General features: G+C 39.9%; 4 protein-coding genes and 1 pseudogene across 5 annotated transcripts; 2 read left to right on the top strand and 3 right to left on the bottom strand.

Annotated features, from left to right (window-relative positions):
- Positions 1 to 3,768: 3,768 nt before the first annotated feature.
- LOC113685225 (uncharacterized) lies at positions 3,769 to 9,205 on the bottom strand. Its single transcript, XM_027202713.2, has 2 exons — positions 8,936 to 9,205; positions 3,769 to 8,155 (listed from the first exon to the last, which is right to left on the bottom strand). The coding sequence occupies exons 1-2, from the start codon at positions 9,194 to 9,196 to the stop codon at positions 7,499 to 7,501; spliced, it is 918 nt and encodes a 305-aa protein (XP_027058514.2). The 5' UTR covers positions 9,197 to 9,205; the 3' UTR covers positions 3,769 to 7,498.
- Positions 9,206 to 15,959: 6,754 nt separating this feature from the next.
- LOC149044879 (uncharacterized) lies at positions 15,960 to 18,743 on the top strand. Its single transcript, XM_089206794.1, has 2 exons — positions 15,960 to 16,350; positions 16,709 to 18,743. Exons 1-2 carry the CDS (start codon positions 16,229 to 16,231, stop codon positions 17,991 to 17,993), a joined length of 1,407 nt encoding a protein of 468 aa, XP_089062920.1. The 5' UTR covers positions 15,960 to 16,228; the 3' UTR covers positions 17,994 to 18,743.
- Positions 17,979 to 20,264, bottom strand: LOC149044878 (uncharacterized). Its single transcript, XM_089206795.1, has 2 exons — positions 20,043 to 20,264; positions 17,979 to 19,903 (listed from the first exon to the last, which is right to left on the bottom strand). Exons 1-2 carry the CDS (start codon positions 20,214 to 20,216, stop codon positions 18,827 to 18,829), a joined length of 1,251 nt encoding a protein of 416 aa, XP_089062921.1. The 5' UTR covers positions 20,217 to 20,264; the 3' UTR covers positions 17,979 to 18,826.
- Positions 20,265 to 20,269: 5 nt separating this feature from the next.
- On the bottom strand, positions 20,270 to 22,432 carry LOC113664726 (uncharacterized). 2 transcript variants are annotated; one of them, XM_089206797.1, is made up of 2 exons: positions 22,300 to 22,432; positions 20,270 to 21,545 (listed from the first exon to the last, which is right to left on the bottom strand). In XM_089206797.1, exon 2 carries the CDS (start codon positions 21,095 to 21,097, stop codon positions 20,285 to 20,287), a length of 813 nt encoding a protein of 270 aa, XP_089062923.1. In that variant the 5' UTR covers positions 21,098 to 21,545; positions 22,300 to 22,432; the 3' UTR covers positions 20,270 to 20,284. The 2 variants fall into 2 exon arrangements, with proteins under 2 accessions (XP_089062923.1, XP_089062922.1); XM_089206796.1 differs by lacking the exon at positions 22,300 to 22,432 and adding an exon at positions 21,914 to 22,046.
- On the top strand, positions 21,585 to 23,459 carry LOC149044877 (uncharacterized; annotated as a pseudogene).
- The last annotated feature ends 322 nt before the right edge of the window (positions 23,460 to 23,781 follow it).

Here is a 23,781-nt window from a genome sequence, read left to right as displayed (position 1 = left end):
TGACTACGACAGGTTCTGTAGACCCCTTTAAGTCGGTGATATCATGTGTGTGAACTTTTCTTTCAAGAGAGCACTCACCACAAGAGATAGCTCGCTTTTACCCATTAGGATCTTCTGCACTTTGTTTTTCCCTTGTCCTAGTACATGTCTTTTTGTTTCCTTTCAATCTCTAGCTCTTCTTCCTGGCATGAGTTAGGCGTTGAGGGCACCTCTGGGCGTGGCATTCTACAGCCCCCGTGTTCCGTGTTTTTTCCATTTAAGCCCAGGCCTCGATCGGTATCGTGTTTATGGAAAGGATGATCTCTTCGTTTTCCTGATCATTTGAAATATTTCGCCTTGTTAGGCCTCCACGCAGATCAAGTTCGCTTGCACATGCGTGCTCCATTCTGTTGTCCTTTGTTCCTACTATACCGTTATTATTACTCATGGTTCTTACGTTGATCATGGTAACAGCGTTCTCTCTAAAGTCACGAGATCCAAGGGGATCTTCCAGAAACTGCCTGAGAGCGGACTGTAATGACTATTTCGTACATAGTAAATAATCGGGTTCAATGCACTACTGAGGTAGTGAATGTAGACTGCAAAGAATGCAAGCCAGGATTGGGCCAATGAACCATTTTCCAAATCCACAATTGCGAAAAATATTGCCGGAACATGGGTAAAGAAGTTGGTAGCGATTATTATGGCGATGGTTTTGCAAGCTTGTAGAGGGCTTAAGTTCATCTCAGCCCACTGAAAAATAATAACATTACGACATTACGATCTTTTTCACGCAGATTCCCGACACCTCCCCCCCCCCCCCCCATTGCCTGTACCCATATAGTCTATTATTACGAGGTAGAGAGTTTGGATGGGAGGGGGGGGTAGTTAGGAAGCCAGAACAAAACACTGCAATGCGCGCAGGTGGAGAGGTAGTGGAAGGGGGGGGGGGGGGAATCTAAACTTGAATAATATAGAAGTTTTAATCTAAAACAGAGCATACATCATATTGACTAGTAACTTTCGATCCTGTCATCGTATACATTTTGGTGTCAGCCAAGAAGTAAAGCAAACCCCACCAGTCCACCATAAGGGCAGACTTCTGGACCCCCCCTTCCCCGTCTTAGTAGACCAGCTGGTGATCTCACTGTACGAAGAGGCTTCGAGTAGCTTTAGTTTTACAAGGTATATTTATCAAACTTTTCACCATAATCCCTTTAGGAAACCTTCGTCAACTCAGGCATATGAAATGTGCAGAGAGTTGACCAGGAATAGGTCATTTAATTCCCTCTTTCCGCCGCGATTTTATCGCGCGAGTCGTCAAGAAGCCAAGAATTGCAACAGAAATGATGAAGAATGCTATGAACGATGCCACAAAATATTTTCCTTGCTCGTAAATTACCGCTCTGTATTCAATGACATGAGCGTTTCCAAGATCTATGTTGAGAAGGGGAATGGAGACGACAATCACGAACCCGATGCCAATCAACCAGATCAGAAAAACGCACAGTAAGGCTTTTCTGTTGCTTTTCCAGACTTTGTATTTCAGGTCATACGAAATGGCAAGGAAAATATTAACGATCATCGCCAACAGCGAGGTAAGGTTGATGGCGATGTAAACTCGGTCAAAGAAACTTGTCATGATTGCCAAAGTCTTCCCTCGAAACCAACTGGCCTCTAAAACGGTGTACATCATGTAAAGAGGCACACAGATGATGGCATTGACCAAGTCAGCCAGAGCGTGGTTGGAAAGGAGAATGTTTGGAACTGTTCGTAACGATTTGAATCTGGCAACGACTGCAATAACAAATCCATTACAGCAGGCAGACACCAAAGTTAACATGGTGGTCAACCCGCTCATTATCAGCTTGGTAAAGAACGGTTTTTCCGAGTACATTTCGTTAATTTTCCTTGAGCACTTTTTATGGCTAACATTTGGTCATTCGCGCAAAGCAAATGAAAGTAAGCCTTTTTCAGGCCTATCAAACACAAAAACGGATCTCTTTCGCAAAACGTCCAGACCTTTTATTCTTGTATTTTTAAAAGAGCCCTGATTTAAACTCACAACCCTTAAGAAACCTCTTTACGCCCTATAATATGACAAGGGATTAGTAAACACAGTTCTCTTATGCAAAACGCCTGGACCTTCCATTTTTGGATGTTTAAAAGAGTCCTGATTAAAACTCCTTAAATCCTTAAAAAAAAAAGGTAGAAATTTGATTGATTAGCTTTGAATGTGACATTTTGAAACTTTTATCCATAATCATACGCTAGATAGAGCATTCAGTTTTCTAGTTAACAGGCACAAACTACTGTCTAACGCAGGTGCCTTTCTTCATGATATACCTTTGAATCAATAAGGTGCTATCTGGTATTCATTATCGAACTATTGACCACCCACGCTCAAATCCGCCTTCAAAAATGATTATATTTTTTCAGTTTTCGACTTAACGTTTTGCTAGGTTCGTGCATACATAATTACTTTCAAATTAATCTTTGGCTCTGTGATCATTTGATTTTTGCGAAGAAAATGGTTTTGGTTATCAAGTATATGGCCTTTTTGCACGAGTTGGTGATGTTTCTTCTTTAATTTGTTTCTTTCATACATATTGAGATTTTCACTTTTTTTTTGTTGTTTCGTTTTATTTTTATTTTCAAATAAGCTTACAAGTCATTTAAATAAAAGTGAACACTCTGCTTTCACTTGCAAAAACGTAGCTCTAAATGCGTAAAAATGAGCTTAAGTAGCTCTACAAAATTCCAAACAAGCTTTATTCATAATAAAGTCGATCACTCTAATAATATTTTTTAAAAAGCCAGTTAGTGGTAAAGTTTTTCTCTGAAGTGGTGGGCTGCCGTCATCATCCGACGATTCAAGAATTCGTTTGATTCGTTTGTAGCTTCGTTCCGTAGAAATTAAACCATCTGCATAAGTGCCTGATGACTTGTTCACAGTGTTTATAGTAATGTTGAATTATCCACCATGGAACATGGCTCCACTGAAAGGACCAGCTGCAGGAAACATCGCGGTTTAGTTAAAACGAAGCCTCTGCTTCGGCCTTCAAAGTGGTGGTTGCAGCAGAGCGAGAAGTATTGTTATTTGCGTCGCTCGCGGCATTGCATATTGAAGGCTTTGAGCTCAGTATCCTCCTCCTGAAGAAACTCATTTAAGGGGCTTTTCTAACGTAAGAAATCGTAAACTTGAGGTTTCGGCCATCTCAAAAAGCTAATTTTAATAAATAATGTGACTACAGAACTCCAAATCCCTTTCAAAATGTTTACACAACCAACGATGAAGCTAAGTTCCAAGTAAACTGACGGGGCAGGAAGAGGAGAAGGCGCGCAAACCCAGTACTTCTGACAGGTTCTTCGTGATTGGACGAAACGTTTACTCCACTCGTGAAATTGTCGTTCCTCTGATTTAATTGGCTGTAAACAGCTGTGAACTGGGTTTTAAGACAACAGATTTCGTAGTGAAAGTCTCAGTATGTATAAAATAAAAAACAATTAGCACCTACTTGTATTCTGGACATGTAAGGGCAGATGTTCTTACGCAGTTTAATTATTTTGCTTGCATTGAAATGTGATGGTTGAGCTCCATCTTTTGTCGCGTTCTTTGACACAGTTCCTTTTCATTAAGGAGCATTTTCCAGGGGAACTAAACAAACGGCAAAGGAAAAAAGAAATCCACGGACTGAGATCGCAGTCTAACGAAAAAAGCTAAAACTAAACGCGATTCGCTGTGTTTCGCTCTGCTCGGATCATAAGGGGATCGTTTTGGTGTTTTTTTTTTTTTTTTTCGCTAAGAGCACACAAAAATATTTCTGAGACAAAGCTAACAGTGAGCAAGGCAGTTATTTAGAAATGGTTTTAGTCTTGTGGCGCATCGAGTTTGCCCCTTTTTTGGTCGAAAGTCGAGGATACTGGGTCGAGGGCCGAGGCGTGGTAGTTTTTATTCATTTATTAGTTATTCAATTTTTTTTTACTTTTGGGCAGAACAGCAATGGCGGATAGTATGGCTTGGCAAAATTTCCGAAAAAACGTATTTAAAAGAAGGAATAATAGCTGAAATTCAGCGATCGCTCTTGATAGAGATTAGATATTCCAGATCTTCTTACTTTACCAATCTTAATAGCAATTTATCTGCTGTTCAAAAATATGATATTTTAGTTACTAAACCCCTTCAGGCAGCTGGTATGTCGGATGATAAAGTCCGCGGCTGAGATATTTTCCGATAAATGAATATTTGACCAAGAAGCAAAGCTTCGAGGGCAAATGTGAAATTTTGAGGACGATCTCTCAGCTGAACAACTACGAAGCTTCTGTATATAACACCAGTAGTAGTTCTGAAGACGGTGGCGAGGCGCATGTAAACTTTGCGGCTTCAAGCCACACGCACCTAGTTTAACCCACCAAACTGCCAGTCTACTAATTGCATAATTTTAATACATTAAAATTTCAACAGCATATGATTTATCGAACTCTCCTTTCACATCTTTTGAAACTCAAATGGCAAAATTTTATCATTTCTCGCCAGCTTCGCTTGATGATGTTTCTTCATTTATAGTAAAGTTCGGATATAATGCGTGCTGTCATTGGTTGAAAGAAATGAATATTTGGCCAAGAAGCAAATTAGTACTATGTCCGTCTATTTCCCAGACTTCTCTCTTGCGTTTTTTGCTAATTGAAAGTGAAATTTCGGAACAAGCGAGCCGGGGAGTAGCAAAAGAAGAACCAAACAAAGGTTTGTAAACATGCGCCGTAATTGACGTTATTATGACGCGAGTACAGACAAAAAGGCTCAAGAGAAAATGAAACGGACAGTCCAAGTTTTAAAGGTTTTCACACTCGGTTCGATTATAAGCATACGGTAATAAACATCAAACACAGCTAACACTCTGTGGTATATGTAGCTTCTTTTTCAAAAACAAAACAGAACAAAACAAAACAGGAATGATGAAAAATGTAACCAAACTGGCATAATTGTTAAAATTCATACAAATCATGACGGTATCAAAGCAACTGTGATCATGCTGAAATCCATCGCGGCTAGCTCATCATGGCGATCTCCGGTCATAGCAGTGAAGCAAGCCTCAGAAATTACATCGGCCGCCCTTCGAATGAACAACTGAGAGCTTGCTCTAACATCCTTTCCGATGAGTTGAGCCGAAGGCCACATCAGTCACATCAGCCAAGTGTTACGGCGCTGTCATCTCGAGCAATCTTTCGACTGTTATTCGTACATAAAATACACGCCTTTGTTTGCTATTGGTCATGTGAAAAAAAACTAGCGTGTTTTTATGAGCGATAATTTGACCGGATTCACTGAAAATTTCCCTTCCAGACTCTGTATGAAGACTGAAAAACTTCAGGCAAAAGTGTCAAATTTTACCTTACGAACAGTTTCAGATTGTGAACCATTGTAAATTGTGAACTTTGATGGTTTGTCATTTTGGACAGCTCTCATCTTGCTCTGCCAATCAGATTCTGTAAACCATTCTAACACGGATTCTGATTGGCTCATTGTAGCGTGGTTTGTGAGAGTATAGAGAATGCTGACGACACTGTTGTTCGCTTTGGAAATTAAGTTTGTTTTGAAAATTGAAAGGAGCGCGTGGGGAATATAAGGAATTCCTTTTTATAAAACAAATAGAGAAGCCTTGTTCTGTTGTAAAGCACGCAGGAAGCGGCTAGAACACTCATGAAGTGGGAGACGTAGTCGAGTGTTTCTCCCACACTTCTTTCGTATTCTAGAAGCTTCCTGCGTGCTTTAGAACAGAACAGAGTGTAGTCAAGGCTTTTCTATTCGCTGATGAAGGAAAATAAAAGCCATTAAGTTGTGACGCTTGTGTGATTATTCAGACTGTTTTGTTGTCATTTTTTCAGTTTTTTATTTCATCAATGCCTCCAAAGTGATACTAATAGTAATAGAGTTTATATTATTTATATCATAGCTAAGTGGCTCGGGCTAAAACGATTCGGGCCCAAAATATATTTATGCAAGTGAACATAAGCTCTATTATATTTCTTCATTAACATTTTAAAAAAAATTAACAGTTAAAAGTTAAAGCGTCTTTCCCTTGATGAGCACCTGGTCAGAACGCTTAAACCATTAGTGGTAACGAAAGAAAACAATAGTTTCTAGGTCAGCAATTTGTACTGTAACAAGGTTAGCCATGATTAGCGACATGATTTCGTCCCGGCGCCGCTCGGATTTCTTCAAGTGGCCAAGCCTGGGGAAAGGAAGTTAGCTTTGCTAATGACCATAGCAGGATTTATATACCAAAGGGATTATATTTCACAAGTATCGTACAGAACGGAGCCTTGCTTTCTTATACATTCCAGAGTACCACATCATCGACAAACGAAAATATTATTATATTGAAGTATTGCTATTGACTGTAAATATATGAAAATCATATGTGAATTGCGGGCAAAGAAATGAATATGGAAGCGATCATCTCAGTAATGAAAATAAGGCCTGAAAAAAATCCAGGCCTGTATAGGATTTTAACTCATGACCTCTGCAATACCGGTGCAGTGCACTACCAACTGAGCTAACAAGCCAAATGGGAGGTCATGGGTTCAAATTCCGTACAGAATCCCCCACCTCCACCCTCAGACAATACACTGGGTGTTTGAACTTTTCAAGATTGGTTGGTTCAAATTCTGCCCCTCAGGGCCAAAATGCCAGTGGGTTGTATGGGGGAGGATGTTGGAGCTTCGAATTAATCATTCTTTTTTCCTCCATTTGACATATTTAAGCAAGTTAACTGAACTGAAAACTAATCACTTATTTGACCTCCAAGCTTTTCACTAGAGCAATTTATCAGTGTGTTAAAATAATTTTTAATTGTTAATCTGTTATGTACAAGAGTGAATTAAGCATAATTATGTATTTTATTTTGAAATGCATGGAAACAGAGTAACAGTATGGAGAATATACAAACTGATTTTAGGGTGTAAAAGCTATAGCCTAAATTTCTCAACGTTTAACCTATTGCAGGAGATGGGCCTATTGATAAAATTGAGTCACAATTTAGTTTGGTTGCCTAACTCTTTAATCCCTTGAGGGACCAAGAAATGATTTCTCCTTACAATATCAGTACCACGTTATGCAGACAACTGATGCGAATGAAGAAAAACATCAACTAGGGGATTATCAGTTGATCCAATATCAATTTCTCGGACCTATCATCGTTAGAATTAATGATATTGTAAAGCACCATTCCTCATTCGTTGGGAAACACTGAGAATTGTGTTCATGAGTATCTCAGTATTGAAATTACTTCATGCAGGGTGGAGATACTCCTCAACCGATCAACATGACTTAAGATCCTCTGAGAGGTAATAAAATCGAAACTACCCTGAGCAGTCACCCGCGGGGAATGGCGGGATGCCCGCTTAGGACAAATTGACTACTACTAGTTCTGTAGACACCTTTAAGTCGGTAATAACGTGTGTATGAACTTTTCTTTCAAGAGAGGACTCACTAGACGTGATAGCTCGCTTAAGCCCATTAGGATCTTTTACACTTTGTTTTTTCCTTGTCCAAGTCTTCCTGTTTCCTTTCAATTTCTTCCTCTTCTTCCAGGCATGAGTTAGGCGTTGAGTGCACCTCTGGGCGTGGCATTCTACATCCCCTGTGTTCCGTGTTGTTGCCATTTATTTGAGGCCAGGCCTCTATCGGTATCCTGTTTATGGAAAGGATGATCTCTTCGTCTTTCTGATCATTTGAACTGTTCCGCCTTGTTTGGCCCCCAAACGGATCAAGTTCGCTTGCGCATGCGTGCTCCACTCTGTTGTCCCTTGTTCCTACAATGCGGTCATCATTACTCATGGTTCTTGCGTTGATCGTGACAACAGCATTCTCCCTAAAGTCGCGAGATCCAAGGGGATCTTTTAGAAACTGCCTGAGAGCGGATTGCAATGGACTATTTCGTACGCAGTAAATAATCGGGTTCAATGCACTACTGAGGTAGAGAATGTAGACTGCAAAGAATGCAAGCCAGGATTGGGCCGATGAACGATTTTCTAAATCCACCACTGTAAATAATATTGCGGGAACATGGGCAAAGAAGTTGGTAGCGATTATTATGGCGATGGTTTTGCAAGCTCGAATGTCGCGTTTTAAACGAACTTCGGCTTGCAGAGGGCTTAAGTTCATCTCGACCCGCTGAAAAATAAAAATAATAACATTAAGATCTTTCTCAAGCACATTCCCAACCCTTTCCCCCGCATTGCCTGTACTCATATCGTCTATTTTTTCAAAGTGGAGGGATTTTGGATGGGAGGGGGGGGGGGTTGTAAAATGCTGCGATGTGCACGAGTGGAGGAGGTGGGGGGCAGGAGGAAATCCAACCTTTGATTTAGAATAACTTTTAACATGCGTGGTCAACTGTACCGCGGGCGCGCCAATGCCACGTTTTCCCGTAGTCCAATGGTCAGTGCACTGGGCTTCGAGTCTGACGACCCGAGTTCTAGTCCTGGCCGGGACAAGGCGTTGTGCCCTTGAGACGTGCGGGAAAACAAAAATGCGAGCTCCGCTTTTAGGCTTGTTTAAATCTATATATTAATCTACAATAGGACATAAATAAGTTTAGAATTAATATTACTTCAAGATTTTAAATACGTCATATTGAGTAGTAACATGCGATCCCGTCATCGCAAACATTTTGATGTCAGACAAGAAGTAATAAAAACAAACCCCGCCAGTCCGCCGTAAAGGCATACTTCCGGACCCCCCCCCTCCTTCCCCCGACTTAATAGACCAGCTGGTGATCTCACTGTACTACCACACAGACAATGACAATACAGCTTAGAAGAGGCTTCGAGTACCTTTACTTTTTCAAGGTATATTTATTAAACTCTTCAATAGAATCCCTTTAGGAAACCTTCCTCAACTCAGACATATGTAATATGAAGAGAGTTGACCAGGAATGGGTCATTTGATTACCTTTTTCCGTCGCGATTTTATTGCGCGAGTCGTTAGGAAGCCAAGAATTGCAACAGAAATGATGAAGAATGCCATGAACGATGCCACAAAATATTTTCCTTGCTCGTAAATTACCGCTCTGTATTCAGTGACATGAGCGTTTCCGAGATCTATGTTAAGAAGGGGAATGGAGACGACAATCACAAACACCACGCCGATCAACCAGATCAGGAAAACGCACAGTAAGGCTTTTCTGTTGCTTTTCCAGATGCTGTACTTCATGTCATAGGAAATGGCAAGGAAAATATTAACGATCATCGCCAACAGCGAGGTAAGGTTGATAGCGATGTAAACTCGGTCAAAGAAACTTGTCATGATTGCCAATGTCTTTCCTCGAAACCAACGGGCCTCTAAAACGGTGTACATCGTGTAAAGAGGCACACAGATGATGGCATTGACCAAGTCAACCAGAGCGTGGTTGGAAAGGAGAATGTTTGGAACTGTTCGTAACGATTTGAATCTGGCAACGACTACAATAACAAAGCCATTACAGCAGGAAGACACCAAAGTTAACACGGTGGTCAACCCGCTCATTATCAGCTTGATGAAGAGTGGTTTTTCCGAGTACATTTCGTTAATTTTCCTTGACGATTTTTTAGAAACACCTTTGATGGTTCACGCTTGCTCATTCGTGCAAAGCAAGTGAAGGTAAACTTTTTTTCCGTCCTATTATATGACAAGGGATCTGTAATCAAAAACAAAAACGGTTCTCTTATGCAAAACGTCTAGACCTTCTATTTATGGATGTTTAAAAGAGTCCTGATTAAAACTCACAATCCTTAAAAAAAGATAGCTGGATAGCTTTGAATGTGGCATTTTGAAATTTTCATTTATAATCATATGCTAGATAGCGGCCGTGGGCATTCAGATTTCTAGTTATCAAGAACAAACAAACTATAGTCTGACGCAAGTGCATTTTTCATGATAAACCTTTGAGTGAATAAGGTATTTAGAGGTATTCAACACTTCCCTAATGACTTCCTATGTTCAAATCCGCTTTCAAAAGTGATTATCTTTCTACAGTTTTCGACCTGATATTTACCAGGCTCGAGCATACCTAACTACTTTATAATTAATATTTGGTGCGGTGATCATTTGATTTTCACGAAGAAAAATGTTGTGGTTATCAAATAGAAAAAAAAATTGGCACCTACTTGTATCCTGGACGTGTAAAGGCAGATGTTCTTACTCAGTTTAATTATTGCGCTTTCATTGAAATGTGATGGTTGAGCTCCGTCTTTTGTCACGTTCTTTGGCACGATTCCTTTTCATCAAAGAGTATTTTCCATGGGAACTAAACAAACGGCAGAGGAAAAAAAATCCATGGACTGAAATCGTAGCTTACCGAAAAATACTAAAACTGAACACGATTCGCTGTGGATCGTTCTGCTCGGTTCATAATGGGACCTCTCGTCATTTTATTGTTTTTTGTTTTTTTTTGTTTGTTTGTTTGTTTGTTTGTTTTAGCTAAGAGCACAAAAATATTTCTGAGAGATAGCTAACAGTGTCAAGGCAGTTTTTCAAAAATGGTTTTAGTCAATCGAATCATTTTTTAAATATTGTTATCACTTTTCAAGTATTGTGGCGCATCGATTTTGGTCGAAAGTCGAGGATATCGGGTCGAGGGCCGAGGCGTGGGAGTTTTTATTCATTTGCTTATTTTATTTTTGGGGGGGAAGGGCGAACAGCGATGGCGGCTAGTATGGCTTGGTAAAATTCTGCGAAAACGTTTTTTAAAAGGAATCATGATCGCTCTCGACAGAGACTAGATATTGCAGATCTTCTTACTTTACTAATCTTTATGGCAATTCATCCGCTGTTCAAAAATATTATATTTTAGTAAATAAACCCCTTCAGGCGGCTGGTATGTCGGATGTTAAAGTCTGCGGCTGAGATATTGTCCGATAAATGAATATTTGACCGAGACGCAAAGCTTCGAGGGCAAACGTGAGATTTTGAGGACCATCTCTTAGCTGAACAGTTACGAAACTTCTGTAAATAACACCTGTAGTAGTTCTGAAGCCGGTGGCGAGGCACATGTAAACTTTACGGCTTCAAGCCACACGCACCTAGTTCAACCCCCAAACTGCCAGTTTACTGATCGCACAATTTTAATACATTAAAACTTCAACAGCGTATGATTTATCGAATTCTCCTTTCATATCTTTTGAAATTCAAATGGAAAGATTTTGTAATTTCTCGCCAGCTTCTTTTGATGGTGTGATTTTCGTTTATAGCAAAGTTTGGATATAATGCGCGCTGTCATTGGTTGAAAGTGAGCGTCTATCATAGTACAAACATGAAGCTGGGCATTAGCTGTTACGCCATCTGCCAATTAATACAATGTCCGTCCATTTCCCGGACTTCTCTCCTGCTTTTTTTCGTTAACTGAAAGTGAAATTTCGGAACAAGTGAGCCGACAAGTAGCAAAAGAAGAACCAAAGAAAGGTTTGTAAACATGCCAAGCGCCGTAATTGACGTTATTACAACGCAAGCACAGACGAAAAGGCTCAAAGAGAAAATGAAATGAACAGTCCGAGTTTTAAAGGTTTTCTCACTCGGTTCGATTGTAAGCTTACGGTAATAAACATCAAACATCGCTAACACTCGTATAGTATATATAGCTTCCTGTTCGAAAACAAAACAGAACAGAACAAAACAAGAATGATGAAAAATATAACCAAACTGGCATAATTGTTAAAATTCATATAAATCACGATGGTGTCAAAGCAACTACCATCATGTTGAGGTTTATCGCGGCTAGCTCATCATGGCGCTCTCCGGTCATCGCAGTGAAGCAAGCCTCAGAAATTACATCGGCCACCCTTCGAGTGAATAACTGAGAGCTTACTCTGATATCATTTCCGATGAGTTGAGTCGAAGGCCACATCAGTCACACCAACCGAGTGCTACGGCGCAGTCATCTCGAGCAATCTTTTTGACTGTTATTCGTTCATTAAATACACGCCTTGAGCAGTTTGTTTTCTATTGGTCATGTGAAAAAAAACTTGCGTGTTTTTATGAGCGATCAGTTGGACCGAATTTCACTGAACATTTCACTTTCAGACTCTGTATGAAGACTAACAAACTTAAGGATTCTGATTGGCTCGTTTTAGCGTGCTTTTTGAGGGTTTATTAAATGTTCGGAGAAATGCGCAAGCCGTGATTGGTTAGAACGAGTTCATTATATTTCCATAAAGCACGCACCTTACGTCACACGAGTGCGCTGTTGAAATATAATGCAAGCAGCCTATGTCATCGGTACGCACGTGCGCAATTCACAATACATTTCATAAAAGGAATGAAAAAAAACTCGTTCCTCGAGAATTGTTGAGTTATATAAGCACTTGGAAATTTTTAAGAACACTCGAGAAGTGCGAGAAGCACTCGCCTCCAGGTTCCTTTTCGCGATCCAGCCATCAGGAGAAAAGGCGCAGATAATTCTGGCGTGTACACGTTTGCAACGTTTACAACACATCGATGCCAAATTGAAATTTTCGGTCAATCCAAAGCCTAAAAATTGAGATGACGTGAAGACCGCCAAAAATCGGTTTGTATTTTAAATGCAGATACGCTATAGGTGGATCACGATACAAAACATAGTTAATACTGCAGGCAGTGAAGGATATAGCACCAGTCACTTTGCTTGATGTTGAGATGAAATCCATGGTCGTCTTCCTTTTCGCTTCAATTCTTGACTTGTTGGCCATGGAGAGGAGTATTGCAGTACACTTGACTCATCTCACTGGATCAGGCGAAATGTTAAAAAAAAACGAGGCGTTTCTAGCGTTAACTGGGACCCTGTTTGTATACGTGACTGAGTGGTTTCCTGCGTGAAAGTCTGCAAGTCTCGAATCAAGTCCGATTTGCTGGAGCCGTGCATATGATTAATCAATATACTTAATAAGGATTGCTGATTATTTATCACGCCCATTAGTCCCGGTCCGTTTGGTAAAACATCTACCGTTACAACGAGAAAATTTAGCTTGAAAACAATTGAATAAGCCGATTCAATCTCACTTTTTTTACCTTTAGGTTAGGTGCAAGAGTTTTGTCGACCTAAAAGGCTGTTTTCAGTAGAAGCAAATGACATAGTGATAACTTCAGCGAAAGTCAACAACAGAGTCAAGTAAGGAGTTGTTTTCCGATCGGTTGTGATAGGAGCCGTATATACCTGGAAGTACCTGATTCATACATAGGTTTATCACTAAAATGCACCTGTCTCAGTCTATAGTTAGTGCATAATAACAAGAAATCATAACATGTGATCATACGTAAAAATTTAAAAACATCGCATTCTAAGCTGATCAACCACATCTGTACCTTTTTTTAAGGATTGTATTAAAATTAAGACTATTGAACATAAAAATAGAGAACTGGCATTGTGTTTGATTAGAGATCCCTTCTCATATAATAGGTCGGGAAAGGTATACTTTTAGTTCTTTGCAAGAATGATCGAGTGTAAGCCTAGAGAAGTGCTGGCCTTCTCCCATAAAAAATAATCGAGGACAACTCACGAAATGTTTGTGGTAAACCCGCTCTTCCTCAAGCCGATAATGAGCGGCTTATCCTCCATTTTAACTATGGTGTCTGCTTATGGTCATCAGTTTGTTGTTGCAGTCGTTGCCAGATTTAGATCGTTACGAACAGTTCCAAACATTCTCCTTTCCAACCACGCTCTGGCTGACTTGGTCAATGCCATCATCTGTGTGCCATTTTACACGATCTACACCGTTTGAGAGGCCAGTTGGTTACGAGGGAACACTTAAGCAATTTATGACAAGTTTCTTTGATCGAGTTTACGTCGCTATTCACCTTAGCTCGCTGTCGGCGATGATCGTAAATATTTTCCTTGCCATTTCCTACGACCTAAAGTACAGCGTCTGGAAAAGCATCAGAAAAGCCTTATTGTTGATGCCGACTGTCTGCAAACCTCGAAACACTACGCAGGCTCGACCGCTGACAAGTAAACGAACGCTCTCGAAGAAGAATGAAGGTAAGCGTTCGCGTGTTTTTCACGAAAAAACAATTTTTGATAGACCGTGTTGAAAAATTTGTCGCGTTTTCACCGATTTATTTAACTGTAATGCGCACTTCAATGAAAAGAGAAGAAATATACTATACGAGCCAAGCGAATGTGAAGGTTAAATTCAACAATTACTGACAAACAATGAGGAACATTACGCGGGAATGATGCCATCAGATTCAAGAGGGCGACGTAGCGCTCGAAACACGTCCATTTTGACAAGATATCTACAACAGGACCAAAATGCAGCCCCTTCTTAAAAGAAATGCCCCATTGCCACATGTTAATTATTTGAAGATAGGAGAAACACGCTCGCTAATGTTCCTTGTTTTATTGCCTTCCTTGACGATTCTTAGAAATGTTACTATTTTTAAAACTGTCATTCATCTGTCTTTACAATGAGCGGTTTTATTTCGAAAAATAAAACACTTTGGCTTTGTTAGGAGAATTCAAAGATGATAAACATCATTAATAAGTGAAAGGGGCAAGCTCATGGAGGATAAATACGTATTTTCTCTCTACACTCGAGTAATTAAACGCCGTGATGTGATTCGTTGCATTCTCTTGTTGCGATTATGCCTCAGAAACCGTTCCTGTCCGCCAGTTAGTACTGGGTTGTTCTGTGGTTTCGCACAAAATTTTGTTTTCAGTTTTACATTCTTAAGTTTTCCTCCTTTCAGACATTTAATATGGCAACGTCTTCGACTTCTACCTCGACCTCTAGAAGTGTAAGATATTGAATCATTTCTGTGGAGAGATGAGGTTAATCGTCTCTTGTTCTCTCCATTTTGTTCCTGTATAGTGACTTATCAGAAATGTTACCCGTTGTTGACAAGATGATAAAATTAATTCTTGAATTATGAATGTACAGCTTTCCATAATTCATAGAAAACTTTGCCTGTTTAGAATTCAGCTAGCCCCAAAAGAATTCTAGTTTATGTCGCAAGAGATTGTGTAAATTGTTTACAGGCTTTCAAAAATAATTTTTGTCGCTTCACAAGGTCTACTTATTGAAAGACAAACCCATTACGAAAGATCTTGGTTTTAACGTCTATATCACGAATTCAATCAAAATAACTGAGTTTTGAAAAACAATGATCTTTCTTGGAATTAGCACTATGACGCATTGCCGTACTTACTGTTGGTCTACCATTAACCACCGAAATTTTTATGTATCTGTCACAAAATGATGCATAGTAAACAATTTAAGTCAAAACTTAAGAATCTTTTTTTTCTTCCCTCGTGTACGGAACACCTGATTAATAGCCTGTCTGCTTTTTCAACGAAACTTGTGGTTGTAAATCCTAGTGTTAAGAGCAAAACTCGTTAATTAAAAAGTGACCGTCACTCCCACTTTAACAGCTTTGAACAAAAGCTTGTTTTGACGAGGGATGTTTCTCTTCTAAACCTAAGCTCGTTTTCCCTGCTGAATTCAGCTAAGACTCACGCGATGAAATTCAAGACCTTCGGTAGAAACCAAATCGTTACAATATGGTGATCATGTTGATTTATCTGCCTCGCTCTTAAAAGTAGATCAAACGGCAAATGTTAGCGCCTAAAACCAGCCATTTTCTTCCCGCGCGCCGGATTATCTGCCAATGATTCTCCTAGGATAAACAATAAATCTAATGTCATGTTCTGTGAAGAAAGTGTATGGAGACCATTGCTATCACAAAATTTTGGTTTAATTGGCATAAGAATAAAGAAAAAAATTTTCATGAAAGAGAAATTTCGTAACAGAGTGGCTGGTTTTAAATGTCAACAGTCACAAAGATGTCAATATTTCGTTGACTAAGAGTACGTGCTTTACATATTGATTACCTACTTATCGAGGAAAACTAAAGAATGAAGACTGTAGTCGAAGAGTTCGGCGCAATATTTTTCTCGAACACAAATTTGGTAAGAATCATCTTTCGGAACGGCAAATGAGATATTTGGATTCTTCCTTGAAAGAGAAGCCATAGAGTCCTAAAGTGCTTACGTCACGTTTCCATAGCACCGGAATTCTGTGGTCTAAACAAACCAATATGGCGTCCCTAGCGTGACACATTGTCGTTGACCTCGAACACTTCAAGAGCTATAATAGCGCATTTTATCCTCCAATAATAGAAATAAGATAAAGAGAATCAAGATAACCTTTGGCCTTACTATTGAAGAGTATAATAAGCGGACAAAAGCACCTGGTGAGCAATAATTCGAGTCAAAACGCCACGGAGACGAAGTTTGCGATGGGCCAGTGTTTTCATCCAGATTGCAATCACACATCTGAAAGCCACTGCTGCCGATTCTTTTCGTTTCCAGACCAGAAAAAACATAAAACACTCTATGATAAGTGGATATCATTTGTAAGGTGAGTATTTTTCGAAAAATATATATTTCGATGCTGTACCATCGATTAGAAATAGCTGGTTTTTTTTTTATCTCAAACTGATTCACGATTAGCTGTTTCTCTTTCTTGTCTTATTTCTTTTCTCGCGGCTTTGCCTTTCCTTGTCTTCAGTCTTGATCTAAGATTATTTAGTTACTAAAAAACTATATGATAGTTGTGAGTATCAAAGCTTTTACACTAACTAGTATTAAGTAACAAGCTCAGAGAAATACTCGCTTCGCATTCACGTCTTAGACTACAAGGTTAAGCATGTGACCAACTAAACTTTGGGTTTTTTAAGCGCAAGTATAGTAACTGCTTCTGTCTTTTTCTTTTATAGGAGAGGAGATAGAAAGCCCAGCAAACATTCGCGACTTTGCAGTTGTCACTTTAAAGATGGGCGAAAAGAAAATATGCCAACCATCAGTGACAGAAACAGGCACAAGCTGTTTGATAGTTTGGACTTGCTGCCAGGTACAGGACCAACACCTCCCAGTACACCTACCCCCAAGAAAAAACGGAAAGTGTCTGCCGAGCCCACGAAATTACCAACTGTAGCATCTGTGCTTGAAGAGATTAAAGAGAACTCTGAACCATGTTCCACTGAATGCTCACAAGAGGAAAAGACAAGTTCCAAAGAAGCTCTGCTGTCAATAGAGCTTGATATGACTTCAACAGAACTTGCTAAACACAAGGAAGTGTCAAGTTACTATAGTGCACACTACTCTGCTAAGAGCTTGAGCCCTGAGGTGATACGGATGGAGACAGGTCTACCCACTAAGGATGTTTTTGATATTGTTGTGGGATATGTTTCAAGATTCAAGGGTGAAATAAACTATTATGCTGGATGGAAGGTTGAGGCGATCACACTTGAGGACCAGATATTTATCACTCTGATGAAACTGAAACAAAATTATACCAATCTACATTTAGCCCAGTTGTTTTCATGCAGTGTTGCAACTGTTGCTAACATAGTACTAACTTTTGTCCATGTTCTGCATTCTCTCCTGTTCAAAGACATCATGACAACTGTGCCATCTAGAGAAAAGAACAAGATGTGTTTGCCATCTTCTTTCACTGAGTACAGCAGTTGCCGCATTGTGATTGATTGTACAGACATTGAAATTGCTGCACCTAAGCTCATGTCCCAGCAGAATGCTACATATTCCAGCTACAGGGGAATGAACTCTTTCAAAGTCATTATAGGGGTTGCCCCAAATGGAGTTATAACCTATGTTAGTGATCTTTTCCCTGGCTCAGTCAGTGACAAGGTCATGGTTAAAGAGTCTGGGTTTTGTAAACATTTGAGTGCTGGTGATCTTGTTCTGGCAGACAAAGGTTTTCTCATCAGCGATGTAGTTCCAAGAGGTGTTTCAGTGAACATACCACCATTTCTCAACAATGGAAAGTTTACAGAGAGTGAGGCAAGGGCGACAAAATCAATAGCTCGATGTCGCATCCACGTAGAGCGTGCAAATTCAAGACTTAAGAGTTTTCGCATCCTTGGCTTCATCCCAGCATTTTTGAGGTGCCATGCTGACAAGCTATGCCAACTGTGCTCAGCTCTTGTTAATTTGCAGTATCCATTGATCAAGGATGGCTGCAAAGACTTTGAATTTGACTGAATAGAACTTTTTTTCAACTAAATTATAGTACAATGAGTTTTTAATATTATTTTTGTATTACTAGAAGCCCTACTGTAACAGATCAAATGGTATTGACATAGCTTTGGTCAAAAATATGATGTGGTCAGTTTTACATTTTTCTGATATTCATCTCCTTTATGTTCATTAATACAAACTACTATGTGTTCTGTGAAAATAGATTATAATGAAAACCAGTGACATTCTTAAATTGTCATTTCAACTAAATCCAGGTCAGGGGCATGTGACCAGTATGGAATTCTTTCGTCCAGTAGTTCCAAGTGTGAAAGTCGTGCTGGCTTAAAGGTTTTACTTTTGTGTCTGTGAAGCTGGGAGCCTGAGTCCAGGTGTATAAAACTAAAGCCACACTTCAATTAGCTTAAGGGATGGTGAGAGGTAGTCAGAAAAAATAACCTGTGCTGCATGGATTTTGTTTTGGCTCTCACCCCTTCCCTTTGCATTGCTATGCAAGCCTACTTAAGTGTGGCATAAGTTTTATGTACCTGGGCCCTGTTGAGTAACCAGGATAAGTGTTACCAGCTACCAGTAGCCATTGGTTGCAAAAAAAAAATTGTTTAAGCTTGCTTTCAAGAAGAATGTAATTTATTATTAAGTTACTATGCTAAATGGAAAAATGTGGGTTCTTTATCTTGTGTCTCTATCTGAGTGTAGAATATGTAATGTTATATTAAGAAATTAATGTATGAAATTTAAAAAAATACCTTTTAACATTAGCTACTGCCTATTTACATTAGCTCCCACTCCCCCCCCCCCCCCCCCCACTCCGATTATGTCCAGCATCTGTGCACCACTTTTCAAAGTTCTCCCTCGGTAATCTTTGGGAATAGTTGATGAAAGTAAAAATCACTCAAGATAGTAATATTGTGCTCCCAAGATTCATCTCGTTCAATCTTGATAACTACACTATCCTTTGTGGTCCATACAACAAAGTAGCAGAATTTGCGCTTTGTCAGGAACATCTGGCCTTGACACTGATGCCAGTAAACATGTGTGGTAGACAGCGTATAATTCCCTTCCTTCTCCTCCAAGTTAAAGTCTTTGTGCCCACAAGCTTCCTTGATTGTCGCATTTCGATGTGTGTAGGGGCACTTACACTCAATCACCGAGTCGTCTCCCACAAGTCCATCAGGGGAAGCACCCAGAACTCCCGACTCGTGTAGCCAAAGGCCGGTCTGTACAGGTGTAAAGTTTGTGATGTTGGTGAAGGATTTCAGGGCCTCAGTCTCATTGTCCTGTCCCCATGCAATTGCTTTAACTCCACTCAAGTTGTATTCCCCAAGTAGTCGCTTGATAAGAGACGGTGTAACTCTTTTTGCCTGGAGGACGGAGCCAAAATTACTGGCAGTCAGGCGGCCTCTACGAGCTTGGTGCCATGCAGGGCTGTTTCGCTGGCCAGCCGTGAGGGTGCTCACAACATTTATGGTTCTCTCCTCTACTTTGGCATTCTCAATCAAGTACTCTAATTGTTTTTCCTTCGTAGATGCCATAAGGAAACCTTCTGAGTAAATGATATCCTCAATCGTCTTGATCGGGAGAGGGGTAGCAGGTTGTGGTTCGGGACTCAAGATCCAGCAGGTCCCTGTAAATTTGCCATAGCGCTTTAGTTCGCTGTACAGCCACATCCGATCTTCTCGGCTAGGATCGCGCGCCAAAGGGCTGTAATCCTTCTTCTTCGGTGGCGCTGGAAACATCTGGCTTGCAGACTGTACGCTTTCTGCCTTTCGCTTTCGTTTCCATTGGCATTGCAGGTCCGTCCTGCTAAGGTTATGGATGCCATAAATAAATATGGCTGCCGCGTGACTGCACTTGAACTCGCCGCGAGGACACTCGCATTCTGTGTTTTTTATTTCAAGGTTTTCATCGAGATAAATCTGATAAAAAGATAATTCGAAACAGACACGTAAGTTGCAATATATATTCCGCAATATAAACATTAAATTGGAGGTGAAATCGGGGTTGGGAGTTCTTCGAATTGAACATACGTGTTGTGATCCCAAATTGGCAACTTACTGTGACTTTGTAGTCCTTACTTTTCATGCTTGCTTGGACTTCACCTTTGATGACTCCCCTGGAATAAATAAAGCTTTGGACATGGTCGGATTTGAAGTGGTTTTCTCCGCGATCAAGCGATTTCCGCTCTCCAGAAAAGAAAGAAACGAGTGAGCATATCGATAAAGACGCCATGTTTGAAGTATGAGTTTAAACTGTTTAGACCAGAAAAAAATGCCGTCATGGCAACGTGACGTCACACTTTAGGACTCTATTGGTCCCTCGATAAATTGGTAAAACTGATTCATCTCTTTGCGGAACTTTTTATCTGGCTTTCCACCTCGGAATTGCTTGATCACTCCTTGCCATTTTTTCCTCTTAGCTGGTTCTCGAAGATCAAAGCCTTTCTCGTTATTATTACCTCTTAATTCAGTTTTCTTTAATCGAAACACGAGCACTGCAAAACTGACATGTCTATGTCGGGCCCACTTCAAAGCTTCATCAAAATGTTTGCTCAGATAAAAACCATCTCCATCGCTGAAGTCCTGCGCTTTTGCACCTTTCCTCAAGTCAATCCCACTCTCAATTATATCTTTAGCGTGTTTTTGAGATGTACCGTGAAAGAAAAGTTCGTATTCGTCATCTTCTAGCGAATCTGGAAAAGCATTTTCGACTTGATTTTGTGTCCTGTAACACTTCCGCTCGAGTCCACATTTATCAACATTTATTACTTTTACTGCCTCGCCTCGCTCTGGCCAATCGTCTTCAGGAGGAAGATTAAACCATTCATTAACAGTGTCCTCTTTGTATGGAAAGCGGTTGTAGTTGATGAAAATGCTCGGACCATAATGTAGCACATATTTTGAAACGGAGAACTTGAGATACGAGGCGAGATCACACGATGCCACAAACGGATTTCCGAGGTTCGCCCGGCCCAGCCATCCCAGAATCGTAAACAGACGATTTTTCGTTTCTTCGTAATCTTCCTCATATTCTATTTTCAGCTCATTTCTCCAAAGGATCGCAGCACTCATTTTGAAATACAAAGATACGGGTGTCTCATGCTCTGCTGCCATCGTCTCTCAAACGTTGTGCATATCAAATAAGTGCGACATAATATTCTGTGGTCTTGACCTCTGCAAATTCCTAGAAATCTACCCAAATTCTGCGAAATTACATATGCGAACGCTTAGGAGACTTGAACTTTTTGATCTTGTAGGTCTGCTCATAAGGTTAGAATTTTTTCTTCAAATAAGCGTTGTAGCTTTAGCCTTTTAAAAGAATCTGACTTCAAACATCCACAACCTTTCTAATTGGTTGCAATTTCGAACGTTCAGGGCCGTAATCTAACGTATTACAATAACAATTTCCTTTTTACGGTTTCAATCACGGAAGTGTACATTCTCCTTACGTTGAACAGGTTTGATTCGCTCACAATAATTACCAATACATCAAAATTTGCGGATTTCCATTGGTTAATCCTGCCCAGGTTGGCGTGTTTCCAAAGCAAATGTCTGACCTGTCCTAAAAAGAGATGAATAAGTAATGCCCTATTTGGTTTATATTTTCAAACGTTTATCAATTTTAATCGACTTCTACCGCTTTGCTTTCATGTAATCTCGATGAGGGAATTTTTATACCACTCTAAAGTATTTCCTTTTTGGTCAGTAACGTTCGTTTAAGCTTTCAATAGGGGCCTTTGTCAGTAACCATGTATACACCTTCAAGAAAGCCGACTTGATATAGCCAAAGTAGGTTTAAGACCTCGTTTACTGAAACTGAAATGGTTTCATAGTTGCGACTTCATATTTAGGAATAGAGGAAAATCCGACTTTATTTCGAAATGTTGGAAAGAAGCGGCTTCCATGGGCGTTTTTGGAGAGGTATCTTACGTGATTTGCTCTTTTCTTGGACTTCGGCAAAACTTCGTCCTCGACAAACTAGAGATAATATCATCTGAGGACCGCGACCATCAAAGTCTTTGCGACTGGATTGTGACTTTTGTACAAAATAGCTTTGAATCTGTCAGCTTAACCGACAAACGCTCTCCCAGTGCGGAATTGCTTGCCTCAATTGGGTTCGATCATCGGAGTTCAGCCGCTGAAACTATCATGGCGCGCGCACGAAGTACGCAACATCATATCGCGGATTTGTGCGAAATGGTAGAAATTTTCATCGGAGACCAGTTTAAGTATAAAGTTTCTCCATCGTCTGTGACTTGTATGATCCCCTTTCGAAGTAATTTAACAAATACGTGATTTCGACTTTCTATATTTACCTCTGATGTTAAAATCGTTGAAAGTTCAGAGTGCCACGTCGACCTAATAAACCTCGTGACAATAGAATCCCACGCTTACAGTATTTTACGAACGGAACTCGGTAATTCACTGTCGAAAGACGATCAAAATTTTGTCCTATTCCACGGCACAGATCATCACTGAAACGCCTGCGACATTTTATCCCGTGGAATAGATTTGTGTCGACGACGACAGAACAGAGACTTTAGCTATGGATCAGGATTTTATTTGACTGACAATAGGGAGGAAGCAAAGAACACAACAGCGAAACCAGCTTTGTTAGTTTTTCAGTTGAATCGACAAGAGCACTTGACTGATTCAGAAAAATTGAATTTGTTTAATGATGAACGGAGATGGTGCGAAATTGTGACTTCGTTTTGGTCGGGTGTAAAAACAGCGAGGACTCGAAAGAGTTTAGCCGCTTATGACTTGATCGAGGGTTCAGTAAGTACAATGAAAACAAACGAATCGACAGGGGATTTGGTTTTCTCTCCAAAACCTTTATCTTATCAAATGTGTTTAATTTCTGATTCCTGTGCAGATATTTTTAGACGATCTTTTTATTCTATTTTATTTTTCGATATTTGTTAAACTTAAAATAGTCTGAGAGGAGAGAAGAGCTTGATCAACGAAAGCATGATAAATCCCTACCTGTGTTATGCTCTCACTGTATTTGTAAGTCCATAAGATGTCAGCATTTTTCTGTTATACTTACTAATGCCTTTTCGCATCTCATTCCTCAATTTTTATTTTGTGCGCAATTTTCTAGAGGGCCACTGGTTCATCGGTTCATACTGCTATATACACCCTCGTTAAATATTGTTATCATTATCATTAGAGAAAATAATGTCTTTTTCGGGTAGAGAAGGCTCACTTTCAAAGAAAGTGTATCTAACTGAGTAGAACACGGCAGCGAATATCTGCATAAGCAACGAACTATAGCTATCAAACCAAAGTAGCAATATCTAAAAACTTGAATTTTGGCATAAACGAATGCATGAAGCTGAAATTTGGCATTTATGTGCTCAGTAAAACTGTAATATTGACATGAACTGTTCATTTATGGAAAGCTTTTTTATTTCGCTTATTTCATGACAAAATTTCTACCCTGAGAAAAGAATAATTTCATATTGGAATTGCTTTTGGAGGCTTTAAACTTTTATCATTTCACCCAAGTAAAGTATATTCAGTCGCCTATTGCTCCATTACGGAATCGCGCCCATTGAAAAGCGTGGCCCGAGAAAAGTGGGGTACCCATGATGCTTTGCGGGCGCAATGACCTAGGAATGAGGTTGCAAACGCTCACCGCCAACTTCGGTCGCTTTAGATCTGAATTGACAAATTCCCAAACGGGAGTTGTAAAATTTCGCTTTGCGTCCGTTTAGAGACAATGGAGATACAATTGGAGCAATTAGCATTGTTTCAAAGTGACGAAATGCTCTTTTCGTCGGTAAAGAGCGAGG

This window comes from Pocillopora damicornis, chromosome 5, assembly GCF_964200805.1.
Source record: "Pocillopora damicornis chromosome 5, jaPocDami1.2, whole genome shotgun sequence".
NCBI lineage: Eukaryota > Metazoa > Cnidaria > Anthozoa > Scleractinia > Pocilloporidae > Pocillopora > Pocillopora damicornis.
Note: the sequence above shows the minus strand (reverse complement) of the source record. Positions and strands in the feature narration are given on the sequence as shown.